Below are 24,575 nucleotides of genomic sequence, written 5' to 3'. Positions count from 1 at the left end.
ACTGAAGACTTTTTTTATCGACAGGTCAATTACAAGATCCAACAGAGCTATTACAGACAGTATCTACACTTCTCGTCCATTCTTGCTACAGTATTGCTGTGCGGTATGGTATCCTTAACGGATAGGATTGACGAACAACACTGAGAAAGTTCAACAGCTGGCAAAATCGGGGAGTGTGTGTGTCATGGATATAACATGCAATTTAGGGTGGCAATCATTAAAACAAAATGATAAGTTGGGGTGGCAATCACTAAAGCAAAATGATAAGTTGGGGTGGCAATCATTAGAACATGTGGATTTTTCATAGCAATGAGATCTTTTCACAAGATTTTAGTCTCCATTTTTCTTCTCGAAGAATGAAAACACCTTGTGGCCCGCCTACATAGGGAGCAATGATCATTGTAATAACATAAATCAGAGCTCATACAGAAAGATTAAACTGCTTGTTCTTCCCAAATGCTGTTCAAAAGTGGAACAGTAGAGAAATAGTATGAATGTGGTCTGATGATTCACCTGCCAGGCACTTCAAGTGAAAATTGCATAGTATTCCTGTAAAGGTAGATAGAATACCTGTGACTCAACAGTAACCAGTACATTTGTTGCACCATGTGGAGTTGCCGCTGAAATGCTAGTGGGAGTTCAACAGCCTTGCACAAAGGCTGGCTACATGTCTGATTCTGTAGGTATTTGTAGCCAGTCTTATCCCTTGAAGGTGGGTAGAACCACAACACAAAAGGCTACTCATTTAAAAAACAAAACAAAAATAAAAACGCATGCAAGTATTCTGTTTTGGTGAATTTAATCAATTAGTAAAGTTTCTGTTTAATGAAAGAAAGATATTCTGAAGTGTTTATAGTTATAGCTCCAGAAACAGACACACTTGCTCGCTAATGAGGAAAGGCTATTTTCTCCTTGGCATTCACCCCAAATCTTATTAGATTAGATTAGGCCAATTCTGTGGACCCCACAGTGAGTAATCTCTTGGATGTGGAAAGAAATTGGAGATATACATTTAATTTAAGGGCAATACATTGAAATGACTTTACTGTATTACACTGCAAATTCTAATTATAAACTAACATAAAACATACAAATTAAGTGTTACTGTGAAGATGCTCTTCAATGGAGTAGAAGGAGTTGGCCATTAGCAAGTCCTTTACTTCAGTCTTAAACTCCACCAATATATGACCTACAAGGCATATAATGTGTTCTGGCAGGTTGTTGGACACATACAGACTCCTATCTGATTCCTTTCTGCACTAATGTTTGCTTCAAATCTCTGTGGAGGCTGTTCTTGCTCACAGCATTATATTCATGCTTTTTACCATTTTAATTGTCAAAATGCCCAGTTTTTGAAGAGGTCTCTACAAGATTTTCCAGAATGAAGACCAGATGCAATTCTTGCAACACACTCCTGTGTTCCGGAAACACTGCCTCTGAACCCTGTAGCACACCATGACAGACTGTCAAATTTTGAGTGCCCATTATTGTGCGATTGACGTGGAACTTATACACACTGCTTTCTGTCATTCACGTCAGATAATATCTCACATGCATTACATTGAACACTGAAAGAAACAGTGAGGAAGAGTTTATGTTCTGTCTCTCTAAGAGAGAGACCAAGCTCAGAGGATGGAACACGAATGAAAGGAAGAAGAATACCATATTTCCAAAGGAACCATTCCAGCATTTGCCTCACGTAATCTAGGGAAACCACAGAAAACCTAAATCTGAATAGCTGGGAAGGAATCTGAACTGCCGCCATCCCAAATGCATGTCCAGTGTTTTACCGGTGAGCAAACTTGCTAAGTAAATGTAAAAAAATTACTATTTCACAATGGGACGTCATACAACTAAACGATAGCGCACAAAAGTAACAGTTTCACACACAAGAGTTTTTAACTACACACAAGACAACAGTTAAATAGACAACATCTACCACCACCTAGCACCCATATACCAGGCTGTTAGAGAATCATGACTCGTTTGAACATTTATGTTACCTTTATTGTCTTTTCCACTCAAGACCAGATTACCACTGCCTGACAGCTTCGAACCTCCTGTGGTGCCTTCCCCACTCTTCGGGTCTTGCCAGGCACAACTCCTGCACATCAAAATAACTAGTCCTGAACAAGCTAGTATACAAGTATCTACGTGTCCGTTTAGGATGCAAATAGTGTACATATACGAACAAATAAAACAAACTGAAACTTATGAATGCAAAATAAGGTGAAATAACGCATATATCATGGCAGTGATATCATAATGTATTTGATATTTATGTAGAAAATTAGTACAAATGCCATTTAATTCCGTAATATCTTAACCACAACTGAGTCCAAACCTGAAAGCAGGGTTTTTAATTAATTACAAGATTTAGCACTGAAATCACGTACATTAAAAACACCAATGTACAGACAGAACAGAACTCAACTCTTGAACAGAGTGCTGCTATTTATAAAAACACTGATTACTGAAAAATATGCAAACATAAAAACCGCAATAAGTTTTAAGAAATGCCTGTAAGTGATAAGTACTAAATAACAAATAACTGGCGATTGGGTTTGGACTGGCAACCTGCAGCATGCCAGAAACTGACACTAACTGCCATGCCTCATCGCTTACAGCATTGCTCCCTCTCCTCAAAACATGACAACCCGCTTGTTCACAAGTTCTCATCAGTACTGAGTAAAGACAGTGCTCTTGATCTAGGTCTTGTCAATGGTCTTCCATATGGCAGTGCTGGCAGATAATCATGTTCTGATCTTGTTGTCACATCCTCTCCATTTTAATGGACATCAAAGGTAGCTTCCTCCCATCGATGATTTGTGATCGCCAAGTGGGTCTTTAATTTCACTCTACGACAACATTTGAAACTATCCTGTAATTCACGAGACATCATTTATACTGAGAATCAAACAACAGAATAATAAAAAAACAGAGAATACACATAAATCAAAGAGAGATTCTGACAAAGATAATCATTGCACAGAGTAATCAATTGCGTGTGTGCCACTACACTTCGCCTCCATCATCAACCTGCATTTGAGGACTGTAGTACGGCTTCATACGCAGGTTATAAACAATGTGTCTGCGGTTTTTTCTACTTGATGAAGGGCCATAATCCTCAGCTTTGTATGTGACATCCAATGAGCAACAAATGATACACTATGGTGCAAGTCCTATTTTGAATACAGCAGTAAAAATCCCTAGCAAGTCTCCCAGGCTGTATCTCACTGGCCTATGCTTGACATTATGACGCTCTCAGGCTCCTCCTGTGCATCCAGAGATCAAATGTGAGCCAGCTGTCTCTTCTTTTGTCCTAGTGATGAGATGTTTCAACTAGTTATCCTGAGTATCGTCCAGTGGAAGCAGGAAGAGCGCATCATTTGTAATCTTGATTTCCGTCCTTGGAACACAAAGAATGGTGTGAACATGCATTTTCTTGTTTCACTGTGTTACTTGCGAATGTCACATTGGGCAGTATGGTATTCCAATCTTTCCATGGGACAGCAACATACATCGAAAGCATATTGGCCAATGCCTTATCAAAACATTCTATGAAGCTACCCACACGTGTGTTGCAAGTAGCTGTCATCCTTGGGTAATGTCTCCACATGAAGACTTTTTCACACTGTCCTGGCCCTGGGTTCTGAGCAAATTTTCCATACCTCTCCCCGTATCCTAAACGTCACCAGTCCCTTCAACCCATTTGTCAGGATGAGGAGTCACTGGCTCTGAAAGCTCGGACACTTTCGTATCTTTTATATGCATTTCTCCCGCGCTACTTGGCGAGTAAATTTTTTTTTTTTTTTTTGCCTTCCCATATTATACTATTTTTTTTTCAAATGTGTGAAAGACATGTAGGACAGCAACCCTTTTATTTAAAGAAGTATTTATTAAAAATCTGTCTTAGTTGCAGTACACACATTTTGACGACTAGTTTCGAACTGATTGGCCCATTCTGAAGCCTGACCTACTGAGACTGCACTGAAAGTGCCAAACTTAAATAGGAGTCAGTGGAAGAATGTTGTCCCTATGAAGTCCTGTTGGCCAATTTACAGAATGTGAGTTCAAAATAGAAGTAGTTGTTACACATTTAGGTTATACATTTTTCACAGCTATTTCAACAGAATGGTAGTGGGGAGCTACACACCACACCCATGACTACATTGTCCCATACTTAGCCAACAACTTGCCAACAATGCTGATCTTGTTTATGTGCTTAACAACTGCTCAATGCCCCAACCATACAATAAATGATTACTTTTATTCCTCTCATAATTCATATTCCACAGAGGCCATTTGAGTATCAAATTAATTACAGTGTTTATGAAAATACTCTAGCATGTAGACAGTCATTATTACCTCACTCCATCCATGTAAATGTTGTGTGACTAGGGCCTCTTGTTGGGTAGACTGTTTGCTGGGTGCAAGTCTTTCGATTTGACGCCACTTTGGCGACTTGCACATCGATGGGGACGAAACGATGATGATTAGGACAACACAACAGCCAGTCCCTGAGCAGAGAAAATCTCCGACCCAGCCAGGAATCTAACCCTAGCCCTTACGGCTGACATTCTGTTGTGCTGACCTCTCAGCTACCGGGGGTGGAAACTCCATCCATGAATGGATTAGAACAAAACTTGCAAGTGAATAAATCAGAGCCGTGAATATATCAGAGCATCACTCCAAAAGAACTGCATAACTTCTTTTTTCAGAAATAGAACTTCCATTCTACATAGTTGCTATTCGTGGAGGTCCCAGATACAGTCTTCCCATACGCTTTCAAATTTAATTCGACCTGTTTCCACAATTTGAACTCCATCAGGATGGCCGCTGCAAATGATGTTCATCTGAAGCAAAGTGCTGTTCTAGTGTTCCTGCACTGTGAGAATGAGTGTAACAAACATGAAAAAGTGACCAAAGAAGGTGTAAAACGATGACTACTGTTAATGCCAGTACTGTTAGTTGTTCGGCTAGCCAGTTATCTGGTGAAATGGGCACGCCGATAATCATGTCACGTATAGCAACACACTAAGCACTGCACGGACTCCTGACAACACACACCACATTCACAATCTAATTTTTGCTGACGAATGTACTGTCAGTCTGAGTGGGCTAGGAGAAGTGAGTGTGTGTAATTTATAGACACAGATTAAGTTCAAAAATGTTTTTTAAACAGGTCACTGAAGAAACAAGCACCAAGATCAGAAAACTCAGGTGGACAAAACTGAAATGTCTGCTCTACAGCCCTGGTCTAGCAATGTCTGAATACCACCTCTTTGGTAGAGAAGGGCTTTGTACAATGAGATTCGAAACAAGGACTCACTTATGAAGCAGGGATGGCAGCTATCACCGAAGCTATCAATTTTCAGTTAAACCTTTTTTCTTTTCTTTTTTTCAATGCCAGTTTAACCTGAGTGTTGAAACCGCTCAAAACAAATGGTTTCCAAAATAACTGATTCTTGTTTTTTAATTCTTATTATTTCCTGTAATGAAATAGGCAAATAAAAGAAAACTTAGCCTGTCCATTGTTTGCTGCCTTTCTCGAAAAGTGGTAAGTGGTTGATTTAAAAAAATTACAGTATTCTTCTACTGATTCTAATTTTTTGAAACTCTGCTCAAAATCATGTTGTAATTGAGGATCATACCACTTTTTGAGCATTATGAATGGTCAGTGCTAAAAGGTGAAAACTGAGCTTGAAAAACTATTTCTCATGTTAATCTGTCCATTTCAAAAGCTAGAAGCAGAGAAAGGCATAATACGTAGACACAGGCGACAGGTCAACTACTCTCCATTTTTCATGTAAACTATGAATGAAGTGTTAAGTTAAAAGTTCCTCCTGACATTATTTGGCACGTTTGTTGTGGCTCCTCCCGTTTCTAATCTTTTAAAGCAAATGGAGCACTTTACTTCACTGATACCAAGCACTCGACGACAACAGCGAGAAACTACCATATAGACACACATACCATACAATACGCCACACCACAAGGGTAAAAGGTACAGTTTGGGGCAGTAATGCTGTGCCAATCCTTATGTCATATGTCTGTTGCTCGTTTCTGTTGGCATTTTAATCAAAACAGCACTGTTCACTTTTCCCATTTTCTATAAAAGCAGAATATTCCAAAGCAGTGCAAATTTTACCAATAAAAATGACTTGTTCTTAAAAAAATAGTTGTTTAAGAACGAAAAAAAAATCAGCACGGCTGCCATGGCTAATTGATATTTCAGTATTTTTTACCAGGTTATCAGTAAACAATATCAAACACCTATTATAGCAGAGACTAAAGATATACCAGAAAATACTGGTTATTCTGAACTAAAATACTATTAGCACTTTTAACCCATCAGTTTTTCTCACCCCTATTGCGAAGGCTGCTAAAAGTGGCTGAAATATATTGGTCCGAACTTCTACCGCGCAGGTATACAAGCTTTAGTTCCATGGTGGCATAAAGCAGTCGAAAGGGATTGAGATAATAAAGTAAAATGACAACTAATCTCTCAAGAATTTATCAACACAGTGTCAAAACATCAAAGGTAAAAAAAGCAAAGTCGATTAAAAGAAACGCCTGCATTTCTTTTGGAGGGACTGTTGTACTGACAAGGTCGTGAGTGGAGTGGCTCATTAACGGCTTAGGGGAAAAACTGGATTAACGAGCCTCACCTGTGTATTCTGTGGGCCACACTGCGCACCAGTGTGCAAAACACTTGCAAAAATGCAGCAGTATTATCCCCACTGACACTAAGTGTCGTACAGCAGCTGAAACTGACAGCAGCTGGCTCAAAGTGAGCCACCTGCAAGCCACACACACACACACACACACACACACACACACACACACACACACACACACAACTGGCTCATGAGCTGTCAGCAATGTATCATTAGCACAAAGAACACACTGCCATGCAGTGTACAGTATCTTGTACAGCATGTATGTGGATATAAAAACCACTGTTTTGAGTCTGACAGGGAACAAATGTGAGAAGGGTAACCAAAGGAACAAAAGAATTGAGATAAGCAGAAAAGTACACTAGTTTGTTGATAGCAAACCATAGAGCAGCAAATCCATAACTCTCACCCCAAACACACAAGTATAAAATACTCATATACATTGCCAATAGCGAAAAGTCAACAACATCTTGCAATGCAGAGTTAGTCTGTGTGGTTCCATCTGATCATGCAACTGGTAGAAGTACTTCTGTGCATATTTTCTTTAACACTTGGCTCCTTGGTTCTTAACTGGTATAAGTCTGAAGACTACAGATCCTTACCCTTTGGCCTCAGACCACCACTAACCTTCGTGATGTAACAACAATACATGCAGAACACTGTTGTACCCCTTAACTGAATGCTGTGTTATGCTGTTTGTTTATGGTGCAGTGAATGAAAACTCACATCCTTCTCCGCTTACCTCCCTGCGACTGTCTGTCTGGGGCATATATTGCTCTCACCCCTCCCAACCTGTTAACATTAAGAAATAAGTGCAGGAAGTATCCAGGTTCGAAGCAAGGTCTGGGACAGAATTTTAAATTTGTCAAATATAACCAAAGTTTTGCAGATTTGAATTGTTGTTTGCCTCACAGAAGCAAACAGCAATGACAGTTTAAACTTTCCACATGGCACATATTTCACTCTAACACTGGTGAACTCTGATATTAAACGCATGCAAAACTGTCCAACAATCATTTAACAAGTAACACAAAAACTTTGAAGAATGTAACAGGTATCACATGGTAATATTGATCATACCTGGTGGAAGTAGGAAGCTGACTAAGTATAGCAACACAAGTTAAATTAATTTGCACTTTTACCTGACAGTGTAAACTTGCTGCTAACAAAATTAAAATTACTGTAGATTAGGAGGAGAACACAGACAGAGCAGATGGAATAGGTGACACAATGCACAAGCAAAATTTCATTTAAGGTAAGACAGTCGATAGACAGCAAATTATGGCAGGAAGCATGTGATGCTAAGATGAATGGAATTTAAGTATTTATCCCATAGAAAAGAAAAGGCAGCAACATGCACACAACAAATATGTCACTGGCGGGACGGGTAAATGTGTTAATACACAGAAATTTTTGTGAAATTGTGAATAATGTAAGTAAGTGCTGACTTTGCAAGAATTTCACAGCTTATGTCATACAGAAACACACCACAACACCTGCAAAGGAACTCTGCGAATACAAGAGAGCGTAGGTCAGAGATGGCAATCAGACAACAGATTGAAGGGTGATATGGTTTAAGGTACTAGCTATCTGATATTTAAACCATTCGTCATCATAGATCCTTTGTCCGTAGATCCGCAACGAGATGAATTTAGTTAAGACCCATAAATATTACTCCATTCTTTGAAACAGCACCATAAAATATTGTGCCAAGTTACAAGCTAAAATAGTGACTGCAGCTAGAATCTGATTCCATTACACAGCATCCCTCCCCCTTTCCCTCTCTCTATTCATACTCTACTTTCACTTTTTATAATAACTGTACAAATTAGATGATAAAGAAATAAAAACACAACTGATTTCAAATTTAATATGCTGCAGATGCATACAAATTTACATACTGTTGTTGTTGTTGTTGTCTTCATGCTACTCTATCTGCGCGAGCTTCTTCATCTCCCAGTACTTACAGCAACTTACATCCTTCTGAATCTGTTTAGTGTATTCATCTCTTGGTCTCCCTCTACGATTTTTACCTTCCACGCTGCCCTCCAATACTAAACTGGTGATCTCTTGATGCCTCAGAACATGTCCTACCAACTGATCCGGCCTTCTTGTCAAGTTGTGCCACAAATTCCTCTTCTCCCCAATTTTATTCAGTACCTCTTCAGTAGTTACGTGATCTACCCATCTAATCTTCACCATTCTTCTGCAGCACCACATTTCGAAAGCTTCTATTCTCTTCTTGTCTAAACTATTTATTGTCCATATTTCCCTTCCATACATGACTACACTCCATACAAATACATTTAGAAAAGACTTCCTGACACTGACATCTATACTCGTTGTTGGCAAATTTCTCTTGTTGAGAAATGCTTTTCTTGCCATTGACAGTCTATATTTTATATTCTCCCTACTTCGACAACCATCAGTTACTTTGTTCCCCAAACAGCAAAACTCACTGACTACTCTAAGTGTGTCATTTTCTAATCTAATTCCCTCAACATCATCCAATTTAATTACACTACATTCCATTATCCTCGTTTTGCTTTCTTTTTATGTTCATCTGGTATCCTCCTTTCAAGACATTGTCCATTCCATTCAACTGCTCTTCCAGGTCCTTTGCTGTCTCTGACAGAATTACAACGTCATTGGCAAACTGCAAAGTTTTTATTTCTTCTCCATGGATTTTAACTCCTACTCCAAATTTTTATATTGTTTCCTTTACTGCTTGCTCAATATACAGATTGAATAACATCGGGTATAGGCTATAAACCTGTCTCACTCCCTTCCCAACCACTGCTTCCCTTTCATACCCCTCGACTCATAACTGGCATCTGGTTTCTGTACAGGCTGTAAATAGTCTCTCTCTCCCTATATTGACCTCACACTAGAAACGTATGTTTGCCTTTCCTTAATGTATCTTCTATAAGATAAGTCATAGGGTCTGTATTGCCTCATGTGTTGCAATATTTCTACGGAATTCAAACTGATCCTCCCCAAGGTCAGCTTTACCAGTTTTTCCATTTGTCTGTAAACAACTCGTGATAATATTTTGCAGCTGTGACTTATTAAACTGATAGTTCGCTAATTTTCACACCTGTCAACAGTTGCTTTCTTTGGGATTGAAATTACTATATTCTTCTTGAAGTTTGAGGGTATTTCGTCTGTCTCATAAATCTTTCTCACCAGATGGTGTCATGGTTGGCCCTCCCATGGCTATCAATGGGACTTGTTTTGACTTAGATCTTTCAGTGCTCTGTCAAATTCTTTGCGCAATATCGTATCTCCCATTTCATCTTCATTTATGTCCTCTTCCATTTCCATAAGATCGCCCTCAAGTACATTGCCCTTGCATAAACCCTCTATATACTCCTTCCACCTTTCTGCTTTCCCTTCTTTGTTTAGAACTGGTTTTCCACCTGAGCTATTGATATTCATACAAGTGGTTCTCTTCTCTTCAAAGGTCTCTTTAATTTTCCTGTAGGCAGTATCTATCTTACCCCTAGTGATAGAAGTCTCTACATCTTCACATTAGTTCTAGCCATCCCTGCTTAGCCATTTTGCACTTCCTGTAAACCTCATTTTTGAGATATTAGTACTCCTTTTCGCCTGCTTCATTTACTGCATTTTTATATTTTCTCCTTTCATCAGTTAAGTTCAATATATCTTCTGTTACCCAGGGATTTCTACTAGAACCTCGTCTTTTTACCTACTTGATCCTCTGCTGCCTTCACTATTTCATCCCTCAAAGCTACCCATTCTTTTTCTACTGTATTTCTTCCCCCCCCCCCCCCCCCCCTTCTTGTCAATTGGTCCCTAATGCCCTCTCTGAAACACTCTAAATCTCTGGTTCTTTCAGTTTATCCAGATCCCATCTCCTTAAATCCCCACCTTTTTGTAGTTTCTTCAGTCTTAATCTACAGTTCATAACAATAGATTGCGGCCAGAGTCTACATTTGCTGCTGGAAATGTCTTACAATTTAAAACCTGGTTCCTAAATCTCTGTCTTACCATTATATAATGTATCTGAAACCTTCCACCATCTCCAGTTCCATTCCACAAATACAACTCTCTTTACTGATTCTTAAACCAAGAGTTAGCTATAATTAAATTATGCTCTGTGCAAAATTCCATCAGGTGGCTTCCTCTTTCATTCCTTACCCCCAGTCCATATTCACCTACTACTTTTCCTTCTCTTTTCTTCCCTACTATCGAATTATAGGCCCCCATGACTATTAAATTTCCGTCTCCCTTTAGCTGTCTGAATAATTTCTTTCATTGCCTCATACATTTCTTCAACCTCTTCATCATCTGCGGAGCTAGTTGGCATATAAAATTTTACTACTGTGGAGGCATGGGCTTCGTGTCTATCTTGGCCACAATAATGCGTTCCCTATGCTGTTTGTAATAGATTATCCGCACTCCTAATTTTTTATTCATTATTGACCTACTCGTGCATCACAGTTATTTGATTTTTTTATTTATAACCCTGTATTCACCTGACCAGAAGTCTTGTTCCTCTTGCCACCGAACTTCGCTAATTCCCACTATATCTAATTTTAAGCTATACATTTCCCTTTTTAAATTTTTTAACCTACCTGCCTGTTTACGGGATCTGACATTCCACACACTGATCCATTTCTTTTGTTTTGTTTCTCCAGATATCTATGTCCTCCTGAGTAGTCTCCACCCGGAGATCCGAATGGGGGACATTTTACCTCCGGAATATTTTATCCAAGAGGACTCCATCATCATTTAACCATACAGAAAAGCTGCATGCCCTTGGAAAAAATAATGGCTGTAGTTTCCCCTTTCTTTCAGCCGTTCACAGTACCAGCACAGCAAGGTCGTTTTGCTTAATGTTACAAGATCCGATCAGTCAATCATCCTGACTGTTGCCCCTGAAACTACTGTAAAGGCTGCTGTCCCTCTTCAGGAACCACATGTTTGTGTGGCCTCCGAACAGATACCCCTTTGTTGAAGTTGCACCTACAGTACAGCTATCTGTATGGGGGGGGAGTTACATATTATGCTTTATGGCAGGCCACTCCAGAAGTCATTAATTGTAGCATTTACATACACTACTGGCCATTAAATTTGCTACACCAAGAAGAAATGCATATGATAAACGGGTATTCTTTGGACAAATATATTATACTAGAACTGACATGTGATTACATTTTCACGCAATTTGGGTGCATAGATCCTGAGGAATCAGTACCCAGAACAACCACCTCTGGCTGTAATAGTGGCCTTGATATGCCTGGGCATTGAGTCAAACAGAGCATGGATGGAGTGTACAGGTACAGCTGTCCATGCAGCTTCAACACGATACCAGTTCATCAAGAGTAGTGACTGGCGTATTGTGACGAGCCAGTTGCTCGGCCACCATTGACCAGACGTTTTCAATTGGTGAGAGATCTGGAGAATGTGCTGGCCAGGGCAGCAGCTGAACATTTTCTGTATCCAGAAAGGCCCGTACCGGACCTGCAACATCCGGTCATCCATTATCCTGCTGAAATGTAGGGTTTCGCAGGAATCGAATGAAGGGTAGAGCCACGGGTCGTAACACATCTGAAATGTAACGTCCACTGTTCAAAGTTCCGTCAATGCGAACAAGAGGTGACCGAGACGTGTAACCAATGGCACCCCATACCATCATGCCGGGTGATACGCAAGTATGGCGATGACGAATACACGCTTCTAATGTGCGTTTGCCGCAACGTTGCCAAACACGGATGCGACCATCATGATGCTGTAAACAGAACCTGGATTCATCTGAAAAAATTACGTTTTGCCATTCGTGCACCCAGGTTAGTCATTGAGTACACCATCGCGTGCGCTCCTGTCTGTGATGCAGCGTCAAGGGTAACCGCAGCCACGGTCTCCGAGCTGATAGTCCATGCTGCTGCAAACATCATCGAACTGTTCATGCAGATGGTTATTGTCTTGCGAATGTCCCCATCTGTTGACTCGTGGATCAAGACGTGGCTGCACGATCTGTTACAGCCATGTGGATAAGATGCCTGTCATCCCGACTGCTAGTGATATGAGGCCGTTGGGACCCAGCACGCCGTTCCGTATTACCCTCCTGAACTCACCGATTCCATATTCTGCTAACAGTCATTGGATATCGACCAACACGAGCAGCAATGTCGCGGTACGATAAACCGCAATCGCGGTAGGCTACAATCCGACCTTTATCACAGTCGGAAACATGATAGTACCCATTTCTCCTCCTTACACGAGGCATTACAACAATGTTTCACCAGGCAACGACGGTCAACTGCTGTTTGTGTATGAGAAATCTGTTGGAAACTTTCCTCATGTCAGCACATTGTAGGTGTCGCCACCAGCACCAACCTTGTGTGAATGCTCTGAAAAGCTAATCATTTGCATATCACAGCATCTTCTTCCTGTCAGTTAAATTTTACGTCTGTAGCACGTCATCTTCATGGTGTAGCAATTTTAATGGCCAGTAGTGTATTAAGCTACAATTAATGATTTTTAGAGTGTCCTGTCATAGAAACGACAATAAGAAATTGTCCTCATGAACTTTAACACTACCTGAAGGATACCTTGCCACAATGGTATTCAAATTTTCAAAACAATTTGTGAGAAAACATCAACATTCTACAATACTGGCTTTTCATACACATTCTACCATACTGGCTTTTCATCACTAAATCTGCATTCATGACCAAGTATCCAAATTAAATTCAGTTGTCTTGTCCCTAATTTTTTGTCATATACACTAACACATTTCTAAGTACACACTCTACTTTCAACCTTCTTAATAAGATCGTTGTTTTACTGGATACCAACTTATCTCGCCAAGCCAATGACGATATCTCCTTTATAAAAACCCACCAGATTGAGTGGTTTTACTGAGAGAAAGCTGGTAGCTTGCGCAACAGTAGAATACAAAACATTCAGTCATTATTCTGATCCTCCCAACTCACTCATGGCCTCATGTTGTGAAAGACAGTGTTTGTTCTGTGAAATTTGTTCGTAAACTTTGTCAGAATAAATAAGTTATGATATACAAACAAGATGACTGTTTCAAAGAAGGCAAATGATGATATATTTTTACAAAAAAGAGATGCACTAGAATTAAAGCAGCTATTGGTTTATTTAGATGAAATGTGTATTCATACACACCTGTAATAAATAATGATAATAATAATAAGAATGTTCTTTGAATAAATGAAGGCAATGAACAAAAGGCTGATTTACGTTCAATTACTGTGCTATGCAGAGCACTGACATACAGACGTGTAGTACGTGACAGTGCTCCACTTTTAAGAATACTCGAGTGTATGCTGTTAACTTTCTGTAATATTTCTCGAATGTAAACATGAAAGTGTTGTTACTCTGAATTACTAATAGTTCAATAAAAATAAAAAGTCAGTGCAAATTATTTAAACAGAAAATTCCACACTGTCAACAGTGTAACGTAATTTCAGCAGTTCCCCATTGTTTCACATTTGTGTCTTACTATTTTCTATCAGTGGATATTATAATAAAAAACCACTCAGTTTATACTGAATTACTGATATCATAGTATTAAGTACGACTTGACTTTATAGATTTGATGATGATCTGTGTCACAAATGTAAAAGTGCTGTTGGGGTGTACCTGAGTATACCGTTGTGTGACTCAGTTGGCAACCGCGCGGTGCGTGACTGGAAGTTACGACTAATGAGGAGTCACTCTTTAGTAGCCAGTAAGATTCTTCATTCGTAGTGTTGTGCTGTGTATATAAATTTAGTTGACATACCAAAATATCTGTGACCTGAAAGATAGCAAATCTCATCAGTAGTAAAAATAGCGAAATGTTTCTCAGAAGCAAGTCTGTAAATGTTATTTCTGCTTGTTCCAATTGTAGCTATTTAAAATTTGTCCTTAGGTAACACACCGTAATCACGACCTTGGAAATCTTCAACATAATTGTAATAAGAACAGAAATATGTGAGGGAAGCAATGTTTTAAATGTTTCAATCAGAACAATTTAAACTGTGTTCTTAGGTACAACCCTAACCATAACTTCAAAAACATTGACATAACTGGAAAAAAAAGACTGAATATCAACAAAATAACGTAAGAACTCATAAAACTTTGGAACGGGTATGGAGAAAGTTAAAAGAAAGTGGAATAGATATGCTCAATACAGGGTGGCCAAAGTGAACTGGTGGTGTTGACTGATTAGGCCAGGTGGTGGAACCAATGAGATTAGTGCATTTGGTGATCATCATTATGACGTCTAGTGTATGAAATCAAATTTTTCTGAATGCCTGCATATAATAAAAAATATTCCATGAAATTTAAGCTATACACTTAGGTTTCCGGCTAGCCACCACCTCAGAAACCTGTATGTTATGAATATACCCCACGAAATTTTTGAAACTATCACTGCAAAAGTGATTTCTGAGATTTAGCAACCAAACTTAACCTACATCTCAGGCTACACTACAGGTTGGTCAATCACCACAAGCCAGTTTTTCTCCAGCGAACTACAAAATTACTTTCGAAGGTCCAGACATAGGTGTGCACACTGGTAGTGCAGAAGGCAGGTGGTCAGCTATAAATCATTTCCTGTGTGGAACAGATCAGTACAAAAACATGATTTATGTCTTATTTGCTTAAGTAAATTTAGAGGAGGAATTGGAGTGCAGAAAGTTATTTTTCATTAAGTTTACGGAAGCTGTTTGCAAAATTACAAGCCAGGAAACGGCTTAAATTTTTGTTCTTTTTTATATTCTTCTTTTCAATTAATATTTCCCTGCAGTAAAAACTTTTTAGGCTTTGCAAACTGATAACCAACTAACATTTCAATATAAATTACATTTCGGCCTATGTTATTCGAGTCATCAGTCTTCTGACTTATTTGATGCGAACCGCCACAAATTCTTCTACTGTGCCAATCTCTTCATACCAAAGTAGCACTTCCAACCTATGTCCTCAGTTACCTGCTGAATGTATTCCAATCTCCATCTTCCCCTACAGTTTTTGCCATCTACAGCTCCATCTTGAACCATGGAAGTCACTCCCTGATGTCTTAACAGATGACCTATCATCATGTCCTTTCTCCCTGTCAGTGTTTTCCACATATTCCTTTCCTCTCTGATTCTGCACAGAGCCTCCTCATTCCTTATCTTACCAGTCCACCTAATTTTCAACATTTGTCAGTAGCACCACATCTCAAATGCTTCAATTCTCTTCTGCTCCATTTTTCCCACAGTCCATGTTTCACTACCATACAATGCTGTGCTCCAGACGTACATCCTCAGAAATTTCTTCCTCAAATCAAGGCCTATGTTAGATACTAGTAGACTTCTCTTGGCCAGGAATGTCCTTTTTGTCAGTGCTAGTCCGCTTTTATTGTCCTCCTAGCTCCATCCATCAATGATTATTTTGCTGCCTAGGTAATAGATTTCCTTAACTTCATCTACTTCGTGACCATCAATCCTGATAAGTTTTGCACTGTCCTCATTTCTGCTTCTTCTCATTACTTTAGTCTTTCTTCAATTTACGTCATCAGCAAATCTTATCATTGATATCCTTTCACCTTGAATTTTAATCACTCCTGAATCTTCCTTTTATTTCCATCACTGCTTCTTCGATGTATATATCGAAGAGCAGGTGCGAAAGACTACATCACTGTTTTGCACTCCTTTTAATCTGAGCACTTCATTCTTGGTCGTCCACTCTTATTATTCCGTCTTGGTTCTTGTACACAATGTATATTACCCATCTCTCGCTACAGCTTACCCCTATTTTTTTCAGAATTTTGAACATGCACCATTTTACGTTGTCGAACGCTTTTTCCAGGTCGACAAAGCCTATGAATGTACCTTGATTTTTCTTTAGTCTTGCTTCCATTATCAACTGCAATGTCAGAATTGCTTCTCTGGTGCCTTTACCTTTCCTGAAGCAAACTGATTGTCATCTAACACATCCTCAACTTTCTTTTCCATTCTTCTGTACATTATTCCAGTCAACAACTTGGATGCATGAGCTGTTAAGCTGACTGTGCGATAATTCTCATGTTTGTCAGCTCTTACAGTCTTCAGAACGGTGGGATGATATATTTCTCAAAGTCAGATGGTATGTAGCCAGACTCATACATTCTACTCACCAATGTGAACAGTCGTTTTGCTGCCAATTCCCCCACTGATTTTAGAAATTCTGATGAATGTTACCTATCCCTTCTGTATCTCTTAAATTCTGATTCAAATACTGGATACCTTATCTCTTCCCCATCAACTCCTGTTTCTTCTTCTATCACATCACATCAGACAAATCTTCCCCCTCACAGATACTTTCAATGTACTCTCTACATCTATCCACACTCTCCTCTGCATTTAACAATGGGATTCCCATTGCACTCTTCATGTTAGTACCTTTGCTTTTAATTTCATCAAAGGTAGTTTTGACTATTCTGTATGATGAGTAAGTCCTTCCGACAATCATTTCTTTTTCGATCTCTTCACTTTTTTCATGCAGCCATTTCATCTTAGCTTCCCTGCACTTCCTATTTATTTCATTCATCAGCGACTTGAGTTTCTGTATCACTGAATTTCCCTGAAAATTTTTGTACTTCCTCCTTTTGTCCATAAAATCAAGTATTTCTTCTGTTACCCATGTTTTCTTCGCAGTTACTCTCTTTGTACTCTGTTTTTCTTTCCAACTTCTGTGATGGCCCTTTTGAGAGATGTCAATTCCTCTTCAATTGTACTGCCTACTGAGCTATTCCTCATTGCTGTATCTACAGCTTTAAAGACTTCAAGCATGTCTCGTCATTCCTTAGTATTTCCTTATCTCACTTCTTTGCATATTGGTTCTTCCTGACTAATCTCTTAGACTTCAACCTAGTCTTCATCACTACAAAACTGCGATCTGAGTCTGTATCTTCTGCTGGGTAAAACTTACAATCCAGTATATGATTTCAGAATCTCTGCCTGATCATTATGTATTCTAGTTAAAATCTTCCCTTATCACCCAGCCTTTTCCAAGTATAGCATCTCCTCATGTGATTCTTGAACAGAGTATTCACTATTACTAGCTGAAATTTATAATGGAACTCAGTCTTTCACCTCTCTCCATTCCTCGTTCCAAGCCCATTTTCTCATGTAATCTTTTCTTCAACACGTTCCCCTACAACTGCATTCCAGTCCTCCATGACTATTTGATTTTCATCTCCCTTTATGTACTGAACTACCTTTTCAGTATCCTCATACTTTCTTTATCTCTTCATCTTTAGCTTGTGATGTCTGCGTGTCTACCTGTACTATCGTTGTCAATGTTTGTTTGCTGTCCAGCCTGGTGAGAACAACCCTATCACTGAACTTTTCACAGTGACTCACTCCTTGTCCTTCCTTCCTTTTCAGAATGAATCCTAATCCCATTATAGCATTTTCTGCTGCTGTTGATATTACCCTATACTCATCCTTGTCTTCTTTCCATTTCGGTTCACTGATCCCTACTATATCTAGATTGAGGGTCACATATCCCGTTTCAGATTTTCTACCTTCGCAGCCACATTCAAGCTTCTGACATTCCACGAGCAGACTTGTACTTGGCAGTCCTTTCCCAGATATCTGAATGGGAAACTATTCTGGAATCTACATCTACACAATTACTCTGCTATTCACAATAAAGTGCCTGGCAGAGGGTTGAATGAACAACCTTCACTCTTTCCCGTGTGCCATTCGAGAGTGGAATGGTAGAGAGACAAACAGCACTTAAATTTTTCTGTGCAAGCCTTGATTTCTCTCTCTTGTGATGATCGTTTCTCCCTATGTAGGTGGATGCCAACAGAATGTTTTCACAATTGGAGGAGAAAACTGGTGATTGAAATTTCACAAAAAGATCCCGTCGCAACGAAAATGCCTTTGTTTTAATGATTGCCACTCCAAGTCACGTGTCATGTCTGTGGCACTATCTTCCCTATTTCGCGATAATACAAAATGAGCTGCCCTTCTTTGAACTTTTTCAAAATCACACGTCAGTCCCACCTGATGCGGATCTCACACCACACAACAATACTCCAGGATATGGCGGACGGGCATGGTGTAAGTAGTCTCTTTAGTAGACTTGTTGCACCTTCTAAGTGTCCTGCCAATGAATTGCAGTCTTTGGTTTGCTCTACTCACAATATTATCTATGTGATCATTCCAATTTAGGTTATTTGTAATTGTAGTCCCTGAGTATTTAGTTGAATTTACAGCCTTCAGATTAGTGTGACTTTCATGTAGTCAAAATTTACCAGATTTCTTTCAGTACTCATGTGAATAATTTCAAACTTTTCTTTATTCAGGGTCAATTGCCACTTTTCACACCATACAGGTATCTTACCTAAATCATTTTGCAATTCATTTTGGTCATCTGATGACTTTACAAGACGGTAAATGACAGCATCATCAGCAAACTAAGATGACTACTCAGATTGTCTCATATGTTGTTAATATAGATCAGGAACAACAGAGGGCCTATAACACTTCCTTGGGGAACACCGGATATTACTTCTATTTTACTTGATGACTTTCCGTCTATTACTATGAACTGTTACCTTTCTGACGGGAAACAATGAATCCAGTCGCAAAACTGAGGCGATATTCTATAGGCACGCAGTTTGGTTAGAAGACACTTGTAAGGAACAGTGTCTAAAGCCTTCTGGAAATCTAAAAATATGGAATCAATTTGACATCTCCTATCAATATCACTCATTACTTCACAAGGAAGAAGTGCTAGTTGTGTTTCACAAAAACGATATTTTCTGAATCTGTGCTGACTGTGTGAACGAATCTTTTGTTCGAGGTAATTCATAATGTTTGAACACAGTGTATTTTCCAAAACCCTACTGCAAATTGACGGTAGTGATATGGCCCTGTAATTCAGCGGATTTCTCCTATTTCCCTTTTTGGGTATTGGTGTGACTTGAGCAGTTTTCCATTCTCTAGGTTTGGATCTTTCTATGAGTGAGCGGTTGTATATAATTGCTAAATATGGAGCTATTGTATCAGCATATTCTGAAAGGAACCTGAGTGGTATATAATCTGGACCAGAGTTCTTGCCTTTATTAAGCGATATAACAGCTACACCGAGGATATCTACTTCTACGTTTCTCATCTTGGCAGTTGTTCTTCATTGGAATTCAGGAATATTTACTTCATCTTCTTTGGTGAAGTAGTTTAAGAAAACCGTGTATAATGAACTCTGTGTTAGTGGCACTGTGATCAGCGACTTCACAGTTGTTATCGTGCAGTGGAGATACTGACTGCGTCTTGGCACTGGTGTGCAGATTCCAAGACAGTGTTTCATTGTGGAAATTATTAAAATCATCTCGTATTGAAACACATGTTATATTTCAAATTTCTGCAAAACTTTGCCAATGTTGCATTCTTTTAAATTTGGCGAGCTTTTTTCATTGCTTCTGCAACAGCGAATGACCTGTTTCGTGTAGCATGGGGGATCAGTACTATCACTCACTAATTTATGTAGTATATTGCCGTCGATACTATCTCTATGAAATCATTCCCATCTTTTCTATGCTTACGTGGTCAGATCGGAAGGAGACTGTCTCTTAAAAAGGCGCTGAGAGCATTTTTTTCAGCTTTTTTTTAAATAGATGTATTTTGTGTTTCTTTTTGATGGTTGTGGGTGTTACCGTATTCAGCCTAGCAGCAACTGCCTTGCAGTCACTAATCCCTGTATCCAAGATAATATTCCGTATTTGTCCAGGATTATTTGTTGCTAAGAGGTCAAGTATACTTTTGCAACCATTTACGCTTTGAGTGGCCTTATGAAGTAATTTTTCAAGAGGAAGCATTCCGTACAACACTTTATGCCTGCTACCAGTTTTAAACATGTAATTTTTCCAGCATATCGAGGTTGGATTTAAGGTACCACCGACTATAATTGTAAGAGTGGGGTACCTATTTGAAATGAGACTTAAGTCTTCTTTGAACTGTTCAGCAACTATGTCATCTGAATCGGGAATCAGTAAAATGGTCCAGTTAATAGTTTAGTCTGATTGCAAAGTATAACCTCTACCCATACTATTTTGCAGGAGCTATCTACTTCAATTTCATTACATGGTAAACTACTGCTGACAGCAATAAATACTCCACCACCAACTGTATTTAGTCCATCCTTTCTGGACACTGTTAGGTCATTTGAAAAAATTTTGGCTGAACTAATTTCCTGCTTTAGCCAGCTTTCCGTAGCTGTAACTATTTGAGCTTCAGTGCTTTGTATTAGGGTTTGCAGTTCTGGTTCCTTCCCAACACAGCTACGACAATTTACAACTAAAATCCCGATTATTGCTACAACTACCTTACTGTGTTTTACCTGCCCCCTTTTAGATAGATACCCTTTCTGTGGTTTCCTGAGACCTAAAAAACCGTCCAGTCCCTTCCTTTGTGTAGCCTCCACTACCCAAGTAGCCGCTTCCTATATGTAGTGGACTCCTGACCTATTAAGCGAAACCCTGAAACTCACCACCCCTTGGCACAAGTCAAGGAATCTGCATGCTACTCAGTCACACAACTGCCCGAGCCTCTGATTCGAACCCTCCACTTGGCTCTGCACCGAAGGACCACAGTTGGTTCTATCAATAGTGTTGCAGATGGTGAGCTCCACCTTTATCTCGCAAGCAAGACTGGCAGTCTTTACCATGTCTGCTAGCTGCCCGAAAACAGCGAGAATCTCCTTCGATCCAAAGCAACACATGTCATTGGTACAGAAATGAGCCATCACCTGCAGTTGGCTGCACCCTGTACTCTTCATGGCATCCGAAAGCACCCTTTACCCACCCGGAATGACTCCTCCCGGTATGCACATGGAGTGCACACTAGCTTCCTTCCCCTCCTTGGCAGCCATGTTTCAAATGGACCCCATTATGCACCTAAGTTGGAGCTCCCCACACTCTGTCAATGCCCAGATCTTGCGGGCCGAGAAGCTCCCTCTAGAATAGGGTGGACGACTGCATCTGGCTTAGAGACTTCGTCAGGCACAGAAAACGCTTGAAACCTGTTCATCAAATGAACTGGGGAGGCCCAAAAATCAGCTACTCGGAAAGTCTTCTGCTGCCTGCCAAACTTTGGAATGATCTTCCACTCTACCACGGGTCAAACCTCAGTGCAGGCTGTACATGGCGCAGTCACAGCAGTGGACTGATCGAGGGGCATGTGGGACGTGCATCCCCACGTCCAAACCCCCCCCCCCCCCCCCCACACACACACACAGTGATGCCCCTTGGCAGCAGCCTCAAGCTGCGACGGAAGCCAACAATGCCTGGAGCTGTGAGAGAAGGGTCACCAACTCAGCTTCGATCTGCACACAGCAATCACAGTTCCTATCCACTATTGAAGTTGCTCCTGTTTGAAGCTCGTAAAAATAACAAACGAATGGTGTACTCTGCTTATTTGCAGCAGGAACTCGACATACTCTCTCACTGATGGTCCAACCAACACATTTTTCTGCCAATGGAGAGATCATCATGACACTTTTTCAGTTGCAGGCCACATGTCCTGTGGATACACGTAATGCGTCTTTAATGCAGTGATTTCCATTGCCTTCTGTATCCTCACACTAATTGATCACTGCCGATCCTTCTGCCTTTATGGGCAGTTTCCCACCCCAAAGACAAGAGTGTGCCCTGAACTTCTGTCTGCTGCTCCGCCCTCTTTGACAAGGCTGTTGGCAGTATGAGGATGACTTCTTATGCCAAAAGTCTTCAGCTGCAAATGCTGATAATTAATCAAAATTTAAGCGGTGATGGGTTTCGAAGCCGGCATTGATGATGCTTTGTTTACTAATCGAAGATGTTACCCCTAAACCACAGGTGCCTATTTACATATCAGTTTGTCACACATACGGTTTTCCTTCTATAATTATTCATCTATGTGCCAAAACAGCTGTTACTTCAATTACAGGGACACTAGTTTGTATATCATTTTCTATAGCCACAACTTCATCCCACAATCAGCGTTGCCAACTTTCCAACAATACTAGTACTCCGTTTAGGCTAAGAAGTTGTTACTGCAATGGAAATAGGAATAGAAAAGAACAATATACAACAAAAATAAAATCTTGTTCTGGATTGTAATTTTGGAAATGGTTTTCCTAAACTTCATGAAAAATAGTTTTCTCCACTCCACTTCCTCCTTCCTGCATCTAAGCAAGTACAACATAAAATATGTTACTTCCATGTAGAAAATGCTTAATTGTAGAGAATCTGCTTTCTCTACCACCTGTGTGCACACCCATGTCTGTACCTTTAAAAGTAATTTTGTGGTTCACAGTTAAATGCACTAAAGCATTGTCACAAAGGCACTTGTATGATCAGAAGCAATCTGATATTACTGTTGTGCCAGGTAACACATATTTATGAAATTGAGAAGAATGTGGTTTGTCCTTTCCTCAACAACTTTAAAGAAGCACTTCTTGCTTCCTGAGTGCTACCACTCACTCACTCTGTATCATAATCACTACTTCTTCCAAAGCTTCTCCTTTCAAACACAAAATTGACCTATCTCTACAATACGACGACACCAAGTCTGTCATCAGTCTTCACACAGTACAAACTAAGTGACAATACCTGTGCCAATCGACAATAGTACAATTTGATAAAAGCATTTGCTCAACCACAGAAGTTGTATATTTCCGCATCCACAAATGAGTTCTTTTGAATATGCATCCCACGGTGAGTCTGTCTATCACAAACCTACTTTTTTGGTCCTGCAAATTAAAGCAACTGCATTGGAATATGAAACAATATACCAATAAGTGTCATCATTTTCCAAGTTACATACAACACAAAAAATATACACAAAAATTGATAACCAATCTTATAATATTTACTCACCATATGATAATCGTCAATCAATCAGAGCTCTTCATTCCATCAACAGAAGTAATGATATCGTGGAATTTTATTTTGCACCAAAACAAATCATTAGAATCAGTGATTCTCACTGGCTACCAATACTATCACCTGATTGGGCCCGAGAAATGCAAACTAATGAGCAACAGAAAGAAACTGACACCAATTGTGTGCAGTGCAACAGCTCAGTACGCCGTAACAGCACTTTACCTGAATGACCTAGCTTTTACTCAAGCAACAGCTTACTCTGGTGATTGTAACATTCCTGAAGTATTTACAAATGGTGGGGAATTGTCTACGTAAAATTACACATGCTATTTTAAACAGAAAGAAGGAAAAACAAATGTAAGCACCTCAGTGGTACGTCTCTCTCACTCACTCACTCACTCACACACACACACACACACACACACACACACACACACACAAACAAACTAACTGACCTTTGCTGTTGCAGCTGGATGCGGGCTTCTCGGAGGATCTTTTCAAGGCGTTCGTCATTCTGTCGTTTGAGTTCTGCTGCGTCCGGAAGCGGTTCCGGTTCTTCGGCATTGTCACTTTCAGCAGAGCCAGCAAACAAGTTCTGTTTACGCAAGAAGGACATAAGCGGGAAGTCGTCTCGTGACGACTTGCCCAAGTGCCCTGGTGCGATACCCACTACCTGGAGACCACGAGCATTGCTCATTGTGGATCACTGCATAATATCTGCAACAGAGAAAGGGGCAGCTGAAGTTGATATTCAAGCGTCTACCATCAGGATTTATTTCTTTTAGATTCTGTTTTTATTAAAAAATGACAATGAGGGAATACACCATTAGGTCAGTATTGTGTAGCCTGCTTTTGGGTGTTAGAAGGCAGCAAATATTCTCCTGCATTGTCTTTCTACCTTCAAGACTGATCCATGCAGTAATGATACTTGCACATTCACTATGTGGACAGTATTGGTCTTCAATCCAAGGTTGAACAGTTTTCTCGACACCCAATTTCATTGCTGTGTGAATGCCAGT

General features: G+C 39.8%; 1 protein-coding gene across 1 annotated transcript in view; it reads right to left on the bottom strand.

The window, feature by feature from the left end:
• LOC124550770 overlaps nucleotides 1–24,253 on the bottom strand; it is a 99,014-nt gene extending 74,761 nt beyond the window's left edge. Inside the window, exons 1-2 of the mRNA XM_047125494.1 lie at nucleotides 24,012–24,253; nucleotides 7,423–7,523 (exon numbers count right to left, since the gene is read on the bottom strand). Of these exons, the coding sequence (XP_046981450.1) occupies nucleotides 7,423–7,523; nucleotides 24,012–24,253 (343 nt within the window). The remainder of the gene's footprint in view (nucleotides 1–7,422; nucleotides 7,524–24,011) is intronic.
• Between the last annotated feature and the right edge of the window lie 322 nt (nucleotides 24,254–24,575).

The sequence above is a fragment of the Schistocerca americana genome, chromosome 9 (assembly GCF_021461395.2).
Source record: "Schistocerca americana isolate TAMUIC-IGC-003095 chromosome 9, iqSchAmer2.1, whole genome shotgun sequence".
Taxonomy (NCBI): Eukaryota; Metazoa; Arthropoda; class Insecta; order Orthoptera; family Acrididae; genus Schistocerca; species Schistocerca americana.
Note: the sequence above shows the minus strand (reverse complement) of the source record. Positions and strands in the feature narration are given on the sequence as shown.